Here is a 22,550-nt window from a genome sequence, read left to right on the forward strand (position 1 = left end):
TGTTATCTTAATGGTCTCTGTCAGGTTGCTGCAGCTTTATCCTCTCTTCTCAATGGGATAAGAAGTTTCCACACCCTTTATTTCTTCCTCCAGTTATCCCCATTTCTATTCAACAGTGGCAGGCTATTGTCTAGCACTATGCTGAAAGACTTTTCTTGAAGATGACCTGCTGATTTGCTATCATGGGAATGTTCCAGAATGAGTGCAGTATTTACTCCTCATCCACCTCGAGGTCAGACAAGACAGCTCAGGGGGTGCAACCACCAACTAGTGGCTGAATGGGAGAAGTTGTCCCTAGAATGCTTCTGAAATTTTGGAGGGCTGAAATAATAAGAGCTATGCATGCACTCAGGTATCCTGTCTCTAAGAGGCAATTGCTGAATGACTCAGAAGAAGATGATAGGGTTACCATATTTGAACATTCAAAAAAGAGGACACTCCACAGGGGTGGAGGGAGGTAGGTATTTGCTCACGCCCCCACTCCACCCCTTCCCCAAAGTCCCCGCCCCCTCGGACCCCTTCCCCAAATCCCACCCCAGCCCCGCCTCCTCCCCTGAGCGCACCGCGTTTCCCCCTTTCCCCCCACCCCCCGCTAGTGCTGGGAGCTCCATCCTCAGTGTTTAGCGGTCCCACTTCTTTCTTTGTTTTCTTCTTATTTATATGGCTACAGAACCTTTTACTATTGGTTTTAATTCCCTTGCAAGGTCCAACTCTACTTGACTTTTAGCCTGTCTCACTTTATCCCTACATGTTCTGACCTCAATAAGGTAGCTTTCCTTGCTGATCCCTCCCATCTTCCACTCCCTGTATGCTTTCTTCTTTTTCTTAATCACCTCTCTGAGATGCTTGCTCATCCAGCTTGGTCTACAACTCCTGCCTATGAATTTTTCCCCCTTTCTTGGATGCAGACTTCCGATAGCTTCTGCAGCTTTGACTTGAACATTCACTCTCTTTCTTGAATGATCAACTCTTCTTTGGGGAAAAATGTAATAAAAAAATGTAATAAAAGGCAAAATCCCGGACATTTTTAGATATTTAAAAAGTCCTCCCGGATGGCAATTTAAGAACCAAAACGCAGGACATGTCCAGGAAAATACAGACATATGGTAACCCTAGAAGATTAAAAAGTATAATAGCAACTACAGCATATATATTTAAATAGAAATGGTGCCCATGCCCTTGGATCACAAAGTTGAATGGGGACTAAAACTGAAAGTTATTGCCAGAGCTAGATAGTGATGTGTTTAGCGGACTCCCCAGATATTTTGCATGTAGAAATTAAAAAAAACTTGAACTTGGTTAGACTGAATTGCAAAGCAGCATAGTCACATGTCTACGTCCTTGCAAAGCAGCTAGTGACCCACTTAAGAGTCTCAATCTCTTCAGCACACTGGAAGGTTCACAGACCAAGATGCTCTTCCACAAGCACAAGACTCAGAGGACAAACCGTGTAATCGAAATAATGCTTGGTTTTTAGGTTTCATATTTTATGAATGAGGAAATTGTATACATCATGGGCAAGCAAAAAACCTGTGAGCCCCGGCTCTTCCAAAGTGTGTACCATGAGTTCACAGAACTAGTGGAACATCAAATATCAGACCTTGAAATGGTCACCTGACTCTTACACCAGACAAACAAAGCCATTTATTATATTTTACTCATATACTGGGCCAGTTCCTGGATAGTCATTCTCAGTAAACACCAATAAAAAAAATAAAGATGTGGCTGATCCTCCCAAATTCAGATCCAGATCCCAGCTTTTCCAACACTTGGGAGTGCTCAGATATGGGGTTTCAATCACTCCTACTCTCTTTAATAGAGATAGGTAACCTCGGCACAATGTTTAGCTTGCCAAGGACAGCATTGAAATGAGCTTAACTGAGACATTTGCTTCAGCTGCAGGATAAAATAAGCAAAAGCAAAACAAAAAGCTGGAGTTTATTTTGCCACGACAATAGTGTTAGAGGAAAATTCCAGTTTTGATTTCCTCTGTGGGAATGCCAGCAGTCCTGTTTCATAAACTCTAGTGATTCATCACTATCCCAGGCAGCCAATCATTCGACAGGTCAAGTAGAAATGGGCTGTAGTGCCAGCAGCTCATGCTGCCCTGATAATGCATGTCATTCCAGGCATGGCGACATGCTTTCTCAACAGCTGCCATTTTCAGTTACCTTTTATATGGCTGACATACAAGTAAATGTGTTGGAAGCAGTAAAAGAGTCATAGGAAAGCAAAGATAAATAGCACCTGTACTAGATAATCTCTAATGACATTCGAGAGCGGAGAATGATATGTTTTGAAAAAGAATTTCTGCCTTTCAAAACAACACTTTACTAGTGGGTTTTTTTTTTGACTGTGTTCAAACAAACACAGGGATTCATTTGGACTGTAATCTTAACAGATATGACTGTGGGGAAGGGGGGGGGACCAAACTTCTCACCATTCACTTATGAGAAAAGCTTTTATATATCTAAGTTCTTCTTGAATTCAGTGATGTTCACTTTAAGAAACACAATTATGTGAAGTGTGGGAACCCCAGAACACTCATGAACAACATTTTCTTTTTCCCTTTCAGCCTTTATTCCATATCACGTAACTTAAATTCACAAATTGGTAATTTAATAACTGTCCTTTTAATTAAGAGAAGCTCAATACCTTTCAATAGAACAAATGTGACAGGTATCTTAGAGGGCAGAGCAGTCAAAAAGCAATAATTTTTTAAAGTTGCTTAACCGTGCAGTAAAAAGACCCAAATAATAAACTGGTAAAGGGATACCCAATAAAGTTGCTGAAACAAGATTTCAGATGTATAGGGTTATCTATATTAATGTATAGGTAATCAACAAATGAATGTTACACTGAGACTTTCTGGTTACTCAAAAGGTGTTCAGTTAGAAACTATTACAGAAAGCTCTTCAAGAGAGATTCAGTTGGCTCTTCTCATTTCCTCTATAGATATAAAAATGCAAAACTTCTATGTTTTCTTATTTGAAAGAACCGGCCCTTCAAATGCCAAATGAAAGCCACTCTGCTCTCGATATAAAGTCCTCTTAGACATCTTGCTTTCAGATTTCATCAATTTAGGAGTTTTCAGGGCTGTAAGCAATGAACTTTCCATCAGCAGCATCTTCAGCTAATTAACACTCCTGATTACAATAATTAGTATTGATTCACTCCTGAATGACTTCTTAAGTATTCAAGCACAATCTACTCTTGCCGTAAAAGTTCTAGATATGAATATTAACTGAATGTTGTCCTTTGTTTTTCAGCCACAAAGGTATAGTTTGCAATCTTACATACTTAAATTTGATAACAGAAACACTTCAGTTTTATTTTAATTTACCAAAGACAATATTAGCACATTGATGTTAGAGATAGTAATTCATGAATCTGAAGAAAATATAGACAAAGACTACAAACTAATAAGTAAATACATTACAGCTACTGTCTTCTTACAGCACTCTGATAAGGCATTTCCCAGGTTCACACACAAGCTCATCTGAAAGAACTGTAATTCCTTCTAGCATTACACTTGATCATTGCAGGAACAAACAACTACTTACTGCAGTGTGTGAATTAGCTATCTTGTCACTGTTCCGGGAAGACATGTTGACAAGTTTACCAATTTCTGGGTGCCACATTGCTCTTTGAATCTCACCCATTCACAACCAGTTAAAGGTAAAGACCCCTGAAGTATTATTGCCGGAGACCTCTAACCTGCAAATTCTTCTGAAATAAGAACCTGTTTCACAATCTTAGCTGTTAAAATAATTAAATAAAAGACTAAAAGAGCAATGAACCAGTAAATATCCACAGAAGAATAAGGATAATATTTTAGGAGTTTTGTTTGTATTGTAAGTTTCAATTTTAATGTGAATAAAGTGTTATATGATGCCATTGGAGTATACCGGACAAGATGAACACTGATTGTATAGAATATTTTCCTCTGCGTTTTATCAGTTAGCCTAATCTCAAAATATGCAAAGCAATGTACTAGTGGCAGTATGGTATGAACTCATTGTGAGGTCTGGGTTTAGAAACAGGTTTGGTAATCGAGACTCCTCAACAAAGGAAGCTGGGTATGTTGTACAGGTGACATGTTAGTGACAGATAAAGTTGAAGAATTGACATTCTGTCATTAGCACCCAGCTTTGGTGATTATTAAAGGGGTATTTACATTAAATCTGGAGCAAGCTACCACATACTTTCTTGCCTGATAATCTCAAGGGACCATGATAAGAGCAGCTGCTAGAATGCATTGCATAAGCAAGGGTAACTCGACAAAAGATACCTCACCCAGCTGCACGGTTCTGGGCAGAAAAGAATTGGCCATGTGGGGACTAGTTAACAGTTCTCTGGAAGGAAAAAGTTCTTCTACGGTACAGAAAAAAAGAGTGACTATAGCAGGCTTTGAGCATGATCTCATTATGTTAAACACCATGCTTAACTTTTATGGTGGTTGATTGCAAAATACGTCCTGCAAGCAAAAGTTTTCAATGTTATAACCTCTATTTATTTTAAGTTAAACACATGCACTTTTTATGACTTGTCTTTTTATCTTTTTATTTACCAAAGGAGTTATCAGTTCACCTTGTTTTATCCCTAAAGGGGGGGGGAACAACCCACCATAAGCACAAAGCACTCTGAATGGCTCCAGTAAAATAATTTTATTTAAATGTATGCTGCTAAGAGCTCTCTCTCTCAGCAATATATCCTTATTTGTTAAGAAGTCATTTACTCTCCTCTAAACATCAGTATGATTTCATAAAACTAACACAAGGGAATCCAGTAAAGAAAAATAAGCCCTGTAAAGAAACTGTTCTCAACAAAAGCCAAACAACACAGCTACGTATCAATCGTTTCTATTATTAAGTCCACATTTTTATTATATTAACAAAGGCATTGATCTAGTTAATTAAGCTGTAAACTATTTAAAGACTTCAAGAGTTGTGGAAACTCCAGGCTTTTGACAACACAGTATCCCATTTAAGGTATATGCAGTTGTCCTGATAAATGATTTAAAGATTTTGGAAAGCTTGGTAAATGAGTTTCTTTTCATAATGCTGTATTTTACGAGACTATAAGAGTACATCAATCCATAAACAAAAATTTCTTCAACACTCTAATCATAAACAAGGTCTTTCTAAATAGATGGATAATTCAAGAAATGTCATATGTATTAATTTGGTAGATTTTAGGACAGGAACCATCCATGTAAATTATTCTGCTTGACCTGAAAAATCCTAGTGTAATACGAGCAGCTGGATTACAAAAATGGAAAATGGTATATATCTCTGTCTGCTTTGTAGCTAGTTTTCATTGCCAAAACAAATTTTAAAATAGCGGGCATCTACGTAACAGTCAAAGTTAAAATGGTCAGAAATAAAATATTGTAAACACATGTCCAGTAACCTTGTATTTGCCAGATGGACATCAGTTTTGTAAGCATTCAGAATCAGTAAGTTTTCTCTCTACAGTTAAAGGAGAAGATAGCAATAAATCTCCAACTTAACGCAACAGACATAATTACAAGATGCGAAACACCCACTATTAATAGTGGATATCACATTTTAAAAACCCATAAACAAGTAATACTACAACATTTCGTACTATCCAGGCTATACAAATAAAAAATAAACAAAATGGGCTAAGAAAAAAAAAAGCCCCAGACATGCATTAAGCTAGTTTGACAGCTCCATTGTTCAGCTGTCCCATTGTCAGACCAAAAGATGCATTCAGTGCTACAATGTCTGCTAGCAAACAAACAAAAGACTACATTTTTCAAAGCAGGGTGCCAATTCTAGCATAATTCTGTCTCTCTCCCTCTGAAAAAGGTAGCCGTCTCTTGCTCTCCACTATGCTATGGTACGTTAAGAATACACACACATATGTACATGTTTTCACACACATTTTTTGAACAGCTTCAAGTGATCGGGACGAGTAGAGCGTTAATGGCTATTTATGGAGACTAAGTGAAAATTAAAAGTGGTATTTAGGGCACTAGCTCTAATATGGAGTCTCTTTCCATGTTTATTCCATACCCAATGCAGAATAATGAATCAGGCAAAAATATTGCAAAGGAGATGATAAAAGAAGTACCAGCTTTCAGCTGTTTTTATATTTGTTGCCTGCTTTTCTTAATACAATCGGTCATCAGACACGTTAAATCCAATTGCAACTCATGGAAATGCTGCTTGCACACAGTGATACCTCTGTCTTTTTTTTTTGAAATTTTTAAATAGGGAAACTACTTAATACAGAGCATGATTATAGTCGCAGCGGGCCCAAGCAACTAGAAAGCACACATTAAACAAAGGAGACAACATACCTTAAAAGCAGCTCCTCATTTCTCATAGTAACAGCGGATTTGGGACAGCGCATGCTTTCTGCACCGATATTCTCAACAAAAGCCAGTTCAGAAGTGCGCTCAAACATCAATGCCACAGTTGCTACTCACTAATGGCTACTCTTTCTCTCTCTAGTCAGACACTGAGTGGTGGAGCAAAGGGGCCCCTGCAGATTCACTAAGCAGAAATAATCCTCTCTGACAAGTTATGTTGTCTGGGCATATTTTACATTAATGCACTCTGCTGCCTATAGGGGTCTTGTTTGCATTCACTATTGCCTGGCTGGTGTTAGCTCTCCTAATTACCATAAAAAAATTAGTAACCTCCCCCCCCCTTCAAAAAAAATTAATTAATGAGTTTCCTATTCTGTTTGGTGAAATGAAAATATGAAATGCATCTTTTGTTTGCCTTGTGAATTATCAATACTGCAGCACCCGGAGGCTCTGGCTGGATAGGCTTGTGTGCTTTAAGAGATTTTACTTAGGATCTCGTTCTGGGGCTTTGGATTCACAGTAGGATTTCTCTCTCTCTCTCTCATCCCCCTCCCTGTTTGAGTCAGAATGGTTTTACAGCACCCACTAGCCCTGATCAGAGAAACTGAGGATTGTTGATTAGAGAGTTTAGGGACTTTTGAGAGTTTTCAGTTTGCCTTTGCCATTTGCCTTAGCAAATGACCTAGTTCAGCCTCACCGGTGGCTATGCGGATGTATGGCTTTTACAGACATCTCTGCACAGCCATTAGGGGTTGCATTACTATTTATTCAATTTCAGTCTGTGAAAGAGACCACAGAGTCACATCTGTAAAGCAATTTGGGCCAAAAGCTATTCCCATTGAAGACAATGGGACCCTCGCTATTGACTTCAATAGAAACAGTGGCCCTTAATGACAAGTCTTCAATGGAGTCAAAATGAAGTGTACTTTCACGTCTGGGCTCATTTGTGCCATTGCTGGAGAAACCTCTGTGCCTCATCTCTATCTCGTGTATTTAAGGTCTAAACCAGATATGTAGATATGTGGGTTCCCATAAAACACCTAAAACACCAAGAGACTGATGCTCATTCACTCTGTGGCCTCTTTACACCACTCTGGCAGTGTAAATAGATCTTAAAGCGTGCACCAATTCCACGAGGTCTCCTTTATGCTACCAGAGTGGTGCAAAGAGCAATCGGGGTAAATGAGAATCAGGCCTCAAATGCAGAATTATTTGAAGGGCTGGAGTGTATGCCATGCACATTAAGCTACAGACAGACTTGAATCTCAAACTTTCCCAAAATTCAGGTGTGTTTTGATTTAGGATTTTTCCTGGCAGTCCCCCTTTTTATACCACACATCGGTATCTTATATGGACTATTTACTAGCTTATACCTATTTGCTGCTGAACATAATTTCACTGCTGGAGGATTCCCTTACTGAATGTTGTTGTTACTGGTTGGGTTTGGTCTCATTGGTGGGTGGGAGAGGGGATTGAGGGGCTCTGGGGAAGCAGTCACCAACCCAACAAATATGATGGTGGGTTCTCACCTTCAGTGAAAGGAAATCATGATACTATGGCAGGCAAAGGTTTGTCCTTAGATTTGTACATAGGGCTAGTCTACAGGGGAAGTTACTGCACAGCAAGCTGGGGTGCTGTAGATTCATCCCCGGCTTGTCAGGCAGTAACTTGCTGTGAAGAAAAGCCCTTACACATTGTAAACTCATTGTGGCAGTGACCGTCTTTTTTGTTCTGTGTTTGCACAAAGGGGTCCTGTCTATGACTGAGGCTTGTAGGTACTACTGCAAAACAAATAGTGCATTTTCATTGTTAAAAGTACATACTCCAAAGTGCACTAAAAGGCATTGCATTTAGCTTTTACTGAAAATTCATGCAGCAATCATGAGAATTGGCTGGGACAATGCTATGCTACCATGACAAGTCCTGCAACTCAAACCCCAAATACTAAATCCTAAAACCCTAGCTCCAGTACTCCCATTTCAGGCTTTGGTGACTGGTACTTTAGATTCACTGACTCCCTAGATTCTCTCCCTCCCTCCCTGAACGTGAAGTTCTGGTTCTGTACTGGTGCACCAATGCTTTCCATCTCCAAATCAGTTTTGCCTGTTGTAACCTGCCATGGTGATTGGGTTGGTCCAGACCAGTCTCAGATTCATAAGATTGATGTTTGGAGGACTACAAGCTCCGGGGTATGTGAGAGAATGCACAGATGAATGCGGAGTGTCTGGCACTGGCTGATAAACTGCTACAACCATCCAAAAACATGGGAGGAATCACCATCTTAAGAAAGTACAATGGTTTCTTTTCAGGACAGATTAAAATGGCTTCTGTAGAGTCCTTTGGGCCTAGTTATGGAATCAACGTAGCTTGTGTTGGGAAATCCTTGATCGGTTCTGCTCCTACATGGAAGGAAAAGTAGCAGTTATGGGAAACTAAGTAAGGATTTTGACCTCATCCACAGTGTAAAGAAAGCAAAGCAAAAATCACTAAGTGGTAACACTAAAAGACAAAAACAACCCATTTTTCTATCATACAAAATGAAATGACTGACTTAGCAACATCAGCAGTGAGATCACAGCTGCTGAGGATAAGTGGGAATGTGTGATGCCTATTACCTTTCCATTGCAGGATATACTAAATAGGAGTGCCTTTAAAATAATATGTCTTAAGGGAAGATTAAACCAGATGCACTGGGCTATCTGATTTCTGTCAGGATGAAATCCCAGGTATAGAATTTAAGGTAAATACAGCACTGAGCACTAACATCAGATCACAAATATGTAACTTCTACATATATACTGTAGATTCTTATATACAAACATATGCAGTGGTAGCCATTAAAAGCTTTACAACTCCTTTAGCTAGTATTTAATGCAACTACAGGATTCCTAGAAATTATGTAAGCATTTCTCATACTAATTATACTGTGCTGCATAAACTGAATGATTCAAGTCCCAGTTCCACCACAAATTGCCTTTGTGATCTTGAGCAAGTCACTTAGCTTCTCTGTGCCTCAGTTTCCCACATGTAACATGAGGATTATAATAGCACTGCCCTATCTCCATAGGGTGTATTAAGGTAGAGCATTAAAGATCGTGAAGTCCTCAGTGACTATAATAATGGACTAAGCCAGTGCCTAAGATAGACAGAACATTCCCACAAGAGGAACCTACAACTCCAACCAAGGCCAGATTGTGTGCTGTCATTTACTCCTGTGCACAATGAATGCAATGATACTGTAAAGAGCTACAGTTCTGATGCAATAACATTTTACACACACTTTGCACTAGTTGAAGTGACTATGCAAGGTTTCAGGCAGCAGATATCAACATCCCACTCAAAAGAGTAACATGGCTGTCCTTTCTGGCATCTCTCTTGGGAGAGGAGTTGGATGGTTCACCCGGGTTCTATCACCATCAAGAGCAGCCAGCTGCTTCTTCTGAAGTCTCCCACTAATGAGAGCCACTCTGACGGCCTGAAGTCTTTATGTCAATACGAACTTCAGAGTAGAGCTGGCTGAACATTTTTGGTATAAAAAAAATAAAGATTTGGGGTGACTAAAACATTTCAGAAATTTTGCCAAATTGTTTTGGTTGTAAAAAAGTTTGCGGGGGGGGGGGGTCAGTGTTATTTTTTCAATTCAAAATCTAAATGAAATGTTTCATTTGACGCAAAAAAAAATTCTCTCTCCAGCATTTTGGTTTGCCAAAATCTCTTCGGAAATTTTTTTTTTGTATTTACCTGAAGCTATTTTTCCCCCTAATTTTTTGGGACTGCCATAAAACTGAAAAACCTGCTATTTGCACCACTGTACTTTAGAGCAGAGGGACTGATTCTGCTAGCACTGAACTCAGTGGGATTTTTTGGTACGTTCTCACTGGGAGAGGAACCACAATGTTTTCTTTATGTGCCAATATTTAAAAAAAATTCCAAATCATAAACAATGGGAGGCAACATGGCCCAGTAGATAGGACAATGAGCTGGAAGTCATGAGACCTGCATTCTATTCCTGGCTCTGCAACTGACCTGTGTGCGACCTTGGGCAAATCAATTTGCCTTTCAATGCCTCAGTTTCCCCTCTCACATTTTGTTTATACAGTTCGTTTCGGTTGTAAGCTCTATGGTACATGGACTGTCTCTTCCTATGTTTCTACAGAACCCAGCAGAATGGAGCCCTGATCTCAGAAGTGGGTATTCACCCATGAAAGCTTATGCTCCAATACGTCGGTTAGTCTATAAGGTGCCACAGGATTCTGATGCTTTTACAGACCCAGACTAACACGGCTACCCCTCTGATACTTGAGAAAAATGTACTGGTGCATTGTGCAAACCTTCATGCCTGCAGTTGCTAGGGTTGCCATCTTTATGCTAAGATGAAACACCCCAGCTGAAGAAGGCATATTTTCAAACTCCTGTGATAAAAATGAAGCAAAGAGACAGAACACCATGGTCCTCTAGTGTAAAAACACAGGATAGAGGAATGGAACTTCCCAGTGTCAGATTTGGCATTAACTTTTCAGGGCCTTGGGCAAGAGTTTTAGCTTCTCTGTCTGCTTTTCCTATCTAAAAAATGGAAGTGACAATATTTAATGACCTGTAAAATGTAGGTCAGACTGAGTGATGAAGAGATTTTTGCTAGCATTACTGTATGTGTATGAGCTTCACATGGGGTGTGGTGAAGATTAAATAATGTATGAAAAGCACTTGGGAGATGTAAAGTGCTGTGTAAATGATAAGAATAATTATTAAGGCAGTAAGAGAAGATGATTTGTTTTAAGTTTCCTACCACAGCTGGTGCCAATGGTCCTACTGCAGCTCTTCCTCTCTGTTTGTGAGAAGAAGCATTCTTCCATTCAACAGAGCTGACGCAGTGCATCTCAGCAGCTGGAGGACAGAGGCTCCAGAAGGAATTAAAAAAAGGTTTCTTAAATCATGTGCTTCAGTACTACTTTTGCGCCAGTTTAAAAAAATAAGGTGAAATCATGGCAAATCACCATTTTGAACATGATAAATCAGCACATTTTAAAGAAAATTCTTAACTTGAAACAGATAATTGGCTACGTTGTGATTTCAGACATGCTCCCCTCTGCAAAGTAAATAATTTATTTGGAAGGGTCTACATATCATAATAGAATCCAATCAGCAGCTAAAAAAATGTAGAAGAAAGCAGATCAAAGGCACAGAGAGAAATAGATAGGACAAGCAGAGATGCAACTGAGAGATGACAACTTCCAGTTACAGTCTGTGACTTAAAATAGAAAATAAACTAAACTGTCTTTGATATAAATAGAACACTGCACATCCTAAACTAGGGTCTCTATTTTTAACTGGTTGCAGCTCCTATGTCACCACTTTTGGCTCTGCCATGTATGATATCGTAAACCATATGACATCACATGATCAGTGTACTTACATATGTATCTATTTACATTCAGGTAAATACTGTATATTTGCTTGAATGGATGGCACACATACGGGCAATAACACGTATGAGAGTTTTATGATTTCTCATCAATTTAGATTAAAATCAGAAATAAAACAATACATTTTACTCTTCTATTGTTTCTGTAATCCCGAATGATCAGTCTCTCTCTCTTACTATGATAGTGCCTAAGGACCAACTAAGAATGAAGCCCCATTGCGCTAAGTGCTGTGCAAAATAGTAGACAGTCCCTGCCCTGAAGAGTTTACAGTACGAATAGGCAAGGTGAGGGAAGGGATATAACGCACAAGCAGAGTGAACAATGTGATGGAAGCAAATGACATGTTAGCTCCAGAAATCTACATACAAATGAAAAAGACTGAAGGCAAACTCCTACTGACTTGGGGAGGCTGATGGCTATCTGAGGACTCTTGAATAAATGACTGCTAGAATTCTAGGATATAAGACTTTGAAGGAGGAAGATGAAAATTTTCAGACATATATTACATACTATACATGCACTGAAAGACTAAAAGAAAAGGAAAATGATGAATTTCTATACACAGTTACCATAAAACAAAACTGATTAAGAACTACAAGAAAAACTGTAAAAATTTCATAATCAAGCAACTATAAACACTTGTTTCAGTAGCTTTCATCTTTGACTAATTAATTGCACTACATGCTATAAAATAATAATCACTCACTTTTTCAATTCTTTAAATGCAGTACATATTTTTTTTAAAGCATTAGGATTGATTAAATAAAAAATTGCCTGGTATATAAATCTTCAGTTTGATTTCAAGTGCCTCTCTCCTGCTATCATATAGTTAATATTTTTGCCCAAACCTAAATTTGGCTAGCATTTTCAAAAGTGGGGCTAATGATTTTGGACGCCTCCATATTTTTTTGGTGCTCAACTTGAGTCACATTAAAGGGACTGGATTTTCAGTTATTAGGTGCTCAGCATGTTTTGAAAATATCATGCCCCTTTGAAGGTGTCTAAAGTCGGGCACCCAAAAAATGGAGACATTTGAAATCACTAATCACTGTTGAAATTCTTGGCTAAATTTAGGTTTTGTTGTGCTAAATGTTCCTTGATCTATCAGAGCACAGGTTTTTAAATCACAAAGATCCCAATGTCAAAAAAGTGCTACTATGTGCTCTGACATATCATTCAAAGACAAATGACAGGTTTAAATAAATATATATATATATATATATATATATATATATAAAAAACAAAGAAAAATATTGCTTAAGACATGAAGGGGCCAAGCTCTTGAGCATGTGTAAATCGGTGTTGTTCCATTGATATCAATGGAGTTAAACTCAAATACACCAGCCGAAGATTTAGCCCCAAATCATAAACAAACTGATCTTGATTCTATGAGATGCTGCGTGTGCTCATCTCCAGCTGGTGTTATCTAATGTCAAGGGCCATGAGCACTGTCCAACATTTACAGACTTTATCCTGCCCCGAGGATATGCCCCCTTGTGATGCTACAGCTGTGGAGACTTTGGTGGGCCTTGCAGATTATATGGCTACTCATTCTAGGAACTGGCCATGTAGTTTTGCTCAAGATTCTCCCCCTTCCAAGGCTACTGGGCTCATCAGTATGACATAAGGAAATAAGCTTAGCATGTCCCCAAAGGTCTTGAGGAAAGGAGTAGGTTGTTTGTTCACTGGCAAGGAGAACACGTGCTTCAGGCTGCCAGGGCCAACAACTCTAAAATGCAGTTCGGTCAGGGACATGAAGAAATGCCATACACCCTCCCCAAGAATTCTGCCAGCTCACCCAAGGACCACAGAATATTCCTTTCTCTGTTCCCAATTTCCATAGTGCACATACACTCCCTGTGGGCAGGTACCATTCTGAGAAGTTCCAGAAAAGGACCTAGATCTATAGACAGGGCGTTGCTCTGGAGTAAAAATCCATGATGTCAGCACAGGAAGAAAACTGAATCTAAACAGGGAGTATACAAGAGGAAACTATTCATTTGCACAAGCTCCTTCCTTTCCAAAGGTGTTCAAGACACTGCTGTGGATCTGGAAGAAGGGATGTACTTTCCAGCTGCACACCTAAGCTCTTGAATCATTTGATCCACTGCATAGTCACAATCTGCAGCCTTCTGGGGCCTCTACATTGCAGAAGACAGCATGTATGTTCAGCTGGACAGAGCTCTTAGGTGTTAGCAATGTTACCATCTGCTGCAGGGAAAACAACACCTGCAAGGTCTTAACAAGGAAAAGGCAAGGGTTCTGTTAAAAATCTCTTAATTTAATATATAAATGCCTTAAGTGATTTCTAACTACATCATACTGATTTGTGCCTTAAACATTTCCTAATCCTGCCCACACTCCCACTTTTCTATTCTCCTTGCAGGATTGGGCTCTTAAAACTGCTCAGCATCTTCACTTCCACCTCAGCACCCTGCAGGGACAGCCCCCCCCACACCCCCTAAATTGTTATATGTGAAAATCCACACGTCAAGTTAATTTCTTGCTGACCCTGTGCTGATTAATGCAAATTAAATTTCATGCTAATTGGCTTGAGTGGCTCGCGTGAAGACCAGAAATGCTTATTTTTTGCTGGTGGTATTGAAATATACTCCTGCTATTTGTTCAGTAGTTTTATGGAAATCATTACTAGTTTTATAGCATCTTCATGAAGGCAAATCTATATAGAACATCTTATAGAAACAACAAGGAAAAATAAGCATTCCAAAATGGTATTTTCCACTTCAGATCCAATGTTGCAGAAATCCCACTTCTACCTCATGGAGGGAATTTTATGGCTCATTTAGAGCCCAAGTTCCCAGATGCGTTTTATAAAACCTTGAGCCAGTTTTGTTCTAGCCTTTACTCCTTATAACATCCTTGTTCTTGTCAGGGAAGCATGGAGACACCCGATTTCTGACATCTGACTTGATAAGGGGGGATAGTAAACAGGGCTGGATATTTTAGATCCTACAATGCTCTTTACAACCAGAAGATAAAATGAGCAATTACTTCATCTGCCAGGCAGAGGACTCTTACAAGGGGCTGAGTATCAATTTCCAGGATAGAAATGTTACTGTCGCATTATAAGTGTCAGTAGGTCCAAATCTCAGATACGAGTCTTGACACTATAATGGTTCACTGTGGTTTTGTCTGGCAATTGGCTTAGTATCAAATGGACCAGCAGGTATTGCTTAGCCTTATGGGAGCATCTGCAGTGTCTTGACATTTGAAGTATGAATGCATTTTTGAATTCATGTTCAGCATCAGGGAAAAGATTTGACTCTTATCATGAAGAAGCTAAAAAATCATTTCAATGCCCAAGGAACAGTTTCTTCTTCTTCTCTCTGCATTGAAGTAGCACATTTCATCTGAAGATCTCCAAGAGCTTTACAAAAATTAAGTAATTAAGCGTTGCAACATGCCCCTCTGGGCTGATAAATATGATTCTCTCCATTTTACAGAAAGAGAAGTTGTGGCACAGAAAAGTAATTCGAGTTGTTCAAGGTCTCTCTCTCACACACACACACACAGAGTCAGAATAATCTCTCTGAAATATTCATCTCATTCAGATAACATTCTGCCACTAATCTGTACTTGGTCGCTCCCCATTGTCTCATCCATCCTAATCATTCCAAAACAACAGAAATACTGATACAAACACCAGGATATAACATATATGGTTTACTTACTGCTGTCACCACGCAATGCCCCAACTCCATGGTATTCCCTTGTATATCGGACACGCATGCTTTTAACACTTGTGTACTGCCAAGAATTCTACTCAACTTAAACAAAATGTTAGTAACTAAATTTAAAAAAAAAACCCAAGTCAGTATAACACCACAGCTCAAATATTTGTTACTCTAAATGGCCTGTTGCCTAAAGAAGACCATTTCCTTGTGTTGTATCCCTCTCACCACCATTCCTCCATTATGAGTTGGTGTCTATCCCCCTTACATCACTGTAATGTCTGTTTCAATGAGATTCTAAATACCTAGAGGGTAGGGACCTCATCTTAATTTTGACTTCTACAGAATCAAGTATACTAATAGCATTGCTACAAACCATAAACAAGAAAGCTGCAAGAGTCTGAACTCCCAATCCAGCCTAATCACAGGGCATCAATCCCTCCTGCTTTAAATAGGGATTCTACATCAATGTGTAGGCGGGTTAAGAACCTGTGCCTGAAAACACTGATTTTTCAGGTTAGACACATAAGTGCACCCGTTGACATGTGAGAAAGGAATGACCTTAAGGGACCGCTCTGTGGCATAATAGCTGAATAACTTCCCCCTCCCTACGCTCCCTGCAGCCTCTCTCAAACAGAGATTCTTCTGTCACATTCTGTTAAATGCTGTGTGATGATTCTGTCATTAGGATTACTCTGTAGGACAGACAGCTTGGAGACTGCCAAATTCATTAAAGATCTTCAGTTGGACTTCATGGGGCCTTTCACGTACCCTGAGCAAACAAACACCCTTTGTGCTCGAGAACAAAGGGAGTTTTGGCCCTTTTGTTTGATGTCAATCACAATCTGAGATTAATGATGCTGTTTCATATATGCCAAAGTTACACACACACACCCCCCACCAACGCCAGACTCGCCGTGTACGCAGTACACTTCAAAAAGTCAGAGTGAAAAACAATGTTAATACCAATCAGCCTCAGAAAAGAAAGAAGTTCTTTGCATGTGAGTGCATTTTACAAATACGACTGAAGAGACCACCACCACCACAGAGGGAACATATGCTGGGACAGTATTTTCTTAGTTACTGCTTTACCTCATAAGAGCTGGTTAGGCGGAGTGGCTATGTATCCACTAAACGCCTGTTTATGAATTGGAGCATTGCAGGCATTGCCCCATTCAGAATCAAAAGGAAAAATAAATGCAACTTCATCCCAACTGAATGTGACATTCGCAGCTGCTATGTAAACAAAGTGTCTCCATTTTCCTTGGTCAGGCTCTCTGTGGAGGCACTAACACTGCAGCAGACACAATCCTGCATTCCCTACACCCTCCCAGCTCCTACGGGGGAGCTTCAGGGAATATAGGATTAAGTTCCAATAGTGTGTGGTGCAAATTCTGGAAGGGGGCTCCAAAGCTGTAGCAAGATGTCTTCATGGAAGATGGATACTGCAATCAACAGCTCAGAAACAGCAGAGTGCTCTTAATTAATGAGTGCACAGTAAGCTAAGCAAGGCTTACTCTGTGCTGCCTGAAGTTTTGACCAGGAGTGGTCAATGGATGGCTGACCCTGTATGAATAAAATACCCCCACCTAGATTTTTTACATACCAGGGACCATAAGAATAAGGAGAGACGGAAAGGTGTCACAGCACAGCTCAGTACGTGATGATGAAACGAGTGGCATCATGGCAGCACTCTGGAAAGGAAAGGTTAGTGTCTGGGCTGTGAGTCTGATTTTCACAAAGTGAGTTGTGTTTTCCTCTGTAAGCCAGTTATGTGCAAATACCACAAGCCATAAACTGTTTTTGACAGACTGCTTGAATTACAATTGTGTTATTTAGTCTTTTATTCCAACACCTATTGTAAATCTTTTGGTAGCACAAGAGTGTTTCATTTCTCATTTAACATAATAGACTTTAATAAATGACATGGTTCCTCTTGATAATTTGCAAATCATTGCTGCATATTGAATATTACGCTAGGAGACTGTTAGAGTTTCCACAGGGTATCAAAGTCCCTTCATTCAAAGAAACGCTACAACACATCACATTCATTTGGAAGACTACTGCACCACATGACAGAGCATGTCACACCTATAGCAAGACAGATAAACACCAGAGGGGCACCATGGAGAAGTCTGTGAAATTTAGTAACAACCTGAATCTCACCCAACCCAAGGTTAATTTACACACATATGCATTTATTTTGCATTTACGTTCCTGTCTGTTCCAGTCAGAACAGAGGTGCTGAAATACTTTGGAAAATGCTGCTCTCATGGTATTTCAGGCCCAACTAGAACTCAGAAAGCTCCTACAAAACTCCTTGTCTCATGAGATATTCTTTGCAATTTTGCAGACCCAAGAGATTTGGACAAGCTTCAGATAAGGTACTCAAATACCACAACCATGGACACAGTGTAAGAACTTGAACAGATAAAGCACCTGAACTTTTGGGTTGTTTTGGGTGTTGCCAGAATAATAAGTAAACAAGTAAATAATCATCTGATGCAAACCTCCTAACCTTTCGATGTTTGACCATCATCTCTACAGAGGATACTGCTCATCCAGTCATTCATTCAGAAGCACTATTTGCTACACACACGTTGTAGTCCCAACAGCAAAAAAAAAAAAATGTTGCACACTGAGGTAGATGTGATTTATGCCTTATTACAGGTTGGAGAAAGAACACACTTTCCTCATCTCCTTTAGGATATAAATTATAAAGCGAGTCTCACCAGGTGGTGTGTGCTGCCATGGCTTGGTATCGTACTACTTATGTTTAATGCACAATAGTATTGTAGTTAAAATTAGGATGCATTAAATAATGAAACAACTGTGAAAACATTTCCCAGAGAACACAAGCAATAAGAAGTGGAAAGGAACAAGAATAGTGGGCAAGAGATCCACTTCACGTTAGGAGCATCTTAGTAAGAGTGTGCAAGTACCTTACCATGTTTACCATGGTGCTTCCATTTCACAGGGGCTCTCTGATTTGTATACTTTGCATACTTTAATACTGTACTATATCATACCTAGATGGATGTTCACTGGTATAATCTAAGGCAAAGGTTTTTGAATGGTGGTCTATGGACTAATGGTCTGCAGAGAACTTGCTGCTGGTTCACGGGAACTGGTGCCTCCTTATTTTCAATTCCTAAACTGCACTAAAACAATCAAGTGAAGAGATATTAATTACTGCAGTTGCTACAAGGATTTTAGAATTAGAACAGGAAGAGCTCTTGTGAATGAGTGGGGAGATGATTCAGGGGACAACCTTTGTATTCAAATAGAGTTTACACTATGAAAAAATTAGAGAACCTCTGATCTAAATAACCTGTTGCAACTATACAACCGGCCTTGTTGATAGCTAGAAACTCATGACGTTTGCATCTTCTTTTCTTCTACCTTTTAGGTTTATTCTTGAAGCAAAAGAAGTCTGGTCCAAAGCCAATTGAAGTCAATGGCCACCCTTGCACTGACCAGTGTGCTTTGGGTCAGCACGCGAGTGATGATGCTGGTGCTTTAGTAATAGCAGAAACAAGTTTCTTAAAAGAGATGAGATTCACAAAGCTACATATGATCGTCATCTAAATTGATCATTGCTATGTACTGTACATCTGCCTGGGGGTTAGCGCCCCACTCACTTATGATAGCATGATACCCTGTCACAGCGGATGAATCAAAATTGGCATCCAAGAATCAAAACTGTGCATCTTTAAACATCGAAGTTTGGATTCCCACTCAAGAGTGACCAGCAGACTACCACCGGAGCATATGTGTTTATCATTTAATGAAGCTCTGGTTTGGATTAACTGTTAGAACTAAAAAGAAAAGCTTACCAATGTTAAAATACAACTGCACTCCAGCCAGAGATGTGATTACAGCTCAGGTAGGCACCCAGGCTAGCTTTAATCTAGCTAGCATGGCTAAATATAGCAGCCAAGACATAGTGGCACAGGCTTCAGCATGGGATGTAAAAACCTGCCCAAGGCCTTTGGTTACAAACTGATGTTGCTAGCCTGTACTGAAGCATCCTTGTAACCGAGCAGCAGTCACATCTCCAGCTGCAGCATAAACATACCTGTTTCATATAGCATTTGTAAGAACAGAGCATTATTTCATATTCTTCCCAGCACAGTTCAACTTCACTCCATTTAAAAGTTCTTCGAAGCCCTTGACCTCTGCTATTCTGAAACATAAGGCCAGGAAAACCTATTTTTGACCTTGATTATGATATTCCACTGCTCCCAGAAAATTCTCTATGCAGCATGAGTAGATCAAGTTATTTTCATTACATCTTTTGGTCGAAAAGAATAGTGACACATAATTAGAGAGCTAAATAGCAACAGTTTCCTTCTGGTAAATTTGCCATGGCTAATTTTGATAATAAGATCCATAATTGTTTTATGCTCATTCAATATGCAAAGTTTACTGAATACAAAAACCCATCAGAACCTTTACATGAATTTTTGTTTTGTTTCTAGAGAAATCAATGTCATTATTAATCAGAAGAGGAATGCAGAATCAGAGGACGATAAAGCTCCTTTGGTCTTATTTGACTTTCATATTTATGGTTTGGATAAGCTTATTATTAAGGAATTTTCAAGCTGTGATTGAGAGAGGGAAAGAAATGGGCTGGGAAGCACTGCACTCAAAAATACCATGCTACTGTTGATTTCTGCAGAATTTATGTAAATTGTTTAGGTTCTGCAGATTTAAATATGCTAAATAGAAGCCTATCTCCCAATCTCCAGACTACTGACCTCTAATCTCTAGATCATCAAACTAATACTTTTGAGAACAAGGTTAAAATAAAAAACATGGGGCATAGAGCTGGTGGGATTTTATATGTTTGGCACTGGTATTTTTTTTTTTTTGCTTCTGAAGCATCACAGTAATATTCACACAGATTATAGTTGTCTGTTGTATATCTAGCTGCCCTGCAAAAACACAGAATACAGTAGCTATTTGAGCTACAATTTTACAACTCAATATATGGCAATGGGTGAAATGTCCTAGATAAATAAAAGTGTCCAATTTTTACAAAGCCAGTGTTGCCCACATTGCTTCTTACATTCTTTGACAGGATAAAGTCAATACCCATTGGCTACATAAGAATTCCATCAGTGTGGCTATTGTCATAGTAACGTTTAAACTAAGCTTTGCAAGCAGGCATTCATTGGTCACTATGCAGAGCGAGAAAGCAATCTGAATTTTAACTCTTTATCTTACCTTTTTATATAAGGCTTGCCAAATAGTGGTTTAAATTTCAGACTACCACATTTTATTATGGTCTTTTTGGAGAAAGTGTACAGTATGTTACTCTGAAATCCAGTTAAAAGATGGCAGTTTATCCCTATTCAGAATGCCATATAATAAAATAGACTAACTCAGAAATCTCAGCACCACATAACCCTGAACTTTGAGGGTTCTTGAAATCCAGATTCAATCTTTTTAGTTGATATCTCTCACCTCTTCCCTACTGCACCTACATATATATGATCTTTCAAAACACAATGCACAATTTCTTATCAGAATCATACATTGTCAAAAGCTCAAAAAAAATGTTTTGAATGGTCTTCCATTATATGTATACGTATTTTTTACTGAGATAATGTATATAATATGAACAATTAAAACAAGAATAGCTTTAATGCAGGTCTTACAAAGGTATCTTTTGTCTTTTCTTGTGCCTTTTAAAAGACAAACCTATCAGGAGAAAATGTTATGATAATGTATTACCATGCTGAGTTAATTTTCAATTGCAAGTTACTTAAGTGTACTTTAATGATATGTATAAAGCCTTATTTTCAACTCTAATAGCCATTAATGCAAGGGAGAGAAAATGAAACCAATTTTCCCCAAGTTAAAGTGGAGCTCTATTATGAATAAATGTACAAAATTCTAAATATAATACAATCTTTAGGTTTTGCAGATAATGGGAGCCCACACTTTAATACTTTATTGTAGCTTCAGACTACCTTTCAGGTAACACTTTTGTAATGTCATATGGTTTATAGTACATGATCTAGGGCGACATTAGACTGTACTTTTAAACGTAGTCTTTGTGGAATTTTTTTCAAATGGTAAGAATTCATTCTCAAGGACCATAATGAATGAACTGCAGATGAAGGCCCAGTATGGGTATGGGAAGTCTGGGGAGCCAAACTGAAGACCTCAAAGACCACTTCATTACTTCACAAGCTGTTCTTCAAGGTCTGTGGAACTAGTGGAGTTGACTTCATATAGCGTTTAGGAGAGCCACAACCAAAGTGCCAATCATCTATCGTTCTGCACCTCTACAGTCAAGCCCTGAAGTACGTCTCTCATCTTTGGGTAAACCCGTTTCAATGAAGGTGTGCAGACACCTCCTGAATCCACTTCCATGTACCCCAGTGCCCACATAATTGCTCTTCTACATGACTCAACACCCTGCGTCCTCTTTCCTCCAGAGGTGAGTGGTCTTTGCTAGGTCCACAAGACTCCAAGGGATGTTGCACTTGCAAAAGTTCAAAGACTTTGTGAAGCACGGCTAGGGGAGAGTAAAATCCCACACCCTAGATGGCATTCTACCTAGGAAACTACATGGGTTTGGACAAATAAATAATTTCCCAGGTATCTTCAACTATCCTGCAGGCTTTTCTAGAAGGGAACAAAAATATGGTGTGTAGTTTCTTCTTTGTGGATCACAGATGTGCCTTCTGTGTACAGGCTTCGTTGTAAGACAACAGTACTACATCTCCCACACTTTCCCCACTGATCTTTAATAAAATTTCCATGTTTAAATGTCAAATAATTTCATAATTAAGTTTCTAGAAAGTTTGTTACAATATGGGGGGAAAAGTGACCATTGTCAGATATTACATGTTTAGCAACTCTCCTTTATCTGCAGGAGAAATTATGCTTTCATTATCACTGTGCCTTTTGCATTAGCACTTCTGAAATGGGTCTATGAAATGTACTTCCTTGCTATTCCATTTTCATTAAGAAAAAAAATTGCAAATCCTCTTCTGTACCTGGGGAACAATGTGCTTGTTAGGAAAGACTGCTTTGTTCAATCATCGGGTTTCAATAATGCCCAAATTGAGTCACTCCTCA

The 22,550-nt window shown here is 39.1% G+C and overlaps 1 protein-coding gene across 27 annotated transcripts in view; it reads right to left on the reverse strand.

Moving 5' to 3' along the window:
- The window catches only part of CELF2 (CUGBP Elav-like family member 2), a 549,658-nt gene that overhangs the window by 307,550 nt on the left and 219,558 nt on the right, over nt 1-22,550 (reverse strand). For 6 of the 27 annotated variants that reach the window (XM_043498677.1, XM_043498662.1, XM_043498809.1 and 3 more), the window contains exons 1-2: nt 11,127-11,238; nt 6,329-8,739 (exon numbers count right to left, since the gene is read on the reverse strand). The exons of 14 other annotated variants lie outside the window; for them this stretch is intronic. In XM_043498677.1, coding sequence (XP_043354612.1) covers nt 6,329-6,435 — 107 coding nt within the window. In that variant the 5' untranslated portion in view covers nt 6,436-8,739; nt 11,127-11,238. Of the gene's footprint in view, nt 1-6,328; nt 8,740-11,126; nt 11,244-22,550 lie in introns of those variants that run through there. 7 more of the 27 variants (XM_043498826.1, XM_043498715.1, XM_043498709.1 and 4 more) reach the window with 4 other exon arrangements.

The sequence above is a fragment of the Dermochelys coriacea genome, chromosome 1 (assembly GCF_009764565.3).
Source record: "Dermochelys coriacea isolate rDerCor1 chromosome 1, rDerCor1.pri.v4, whole genome shotgun sequence".
Classification (NCBI taxonomy): domain Eukaryota; kingdom Metazoa; phylum Chordata; order Testudines; family Dermochelyidae; genus Dermochelys; species Dermochelys coriacea.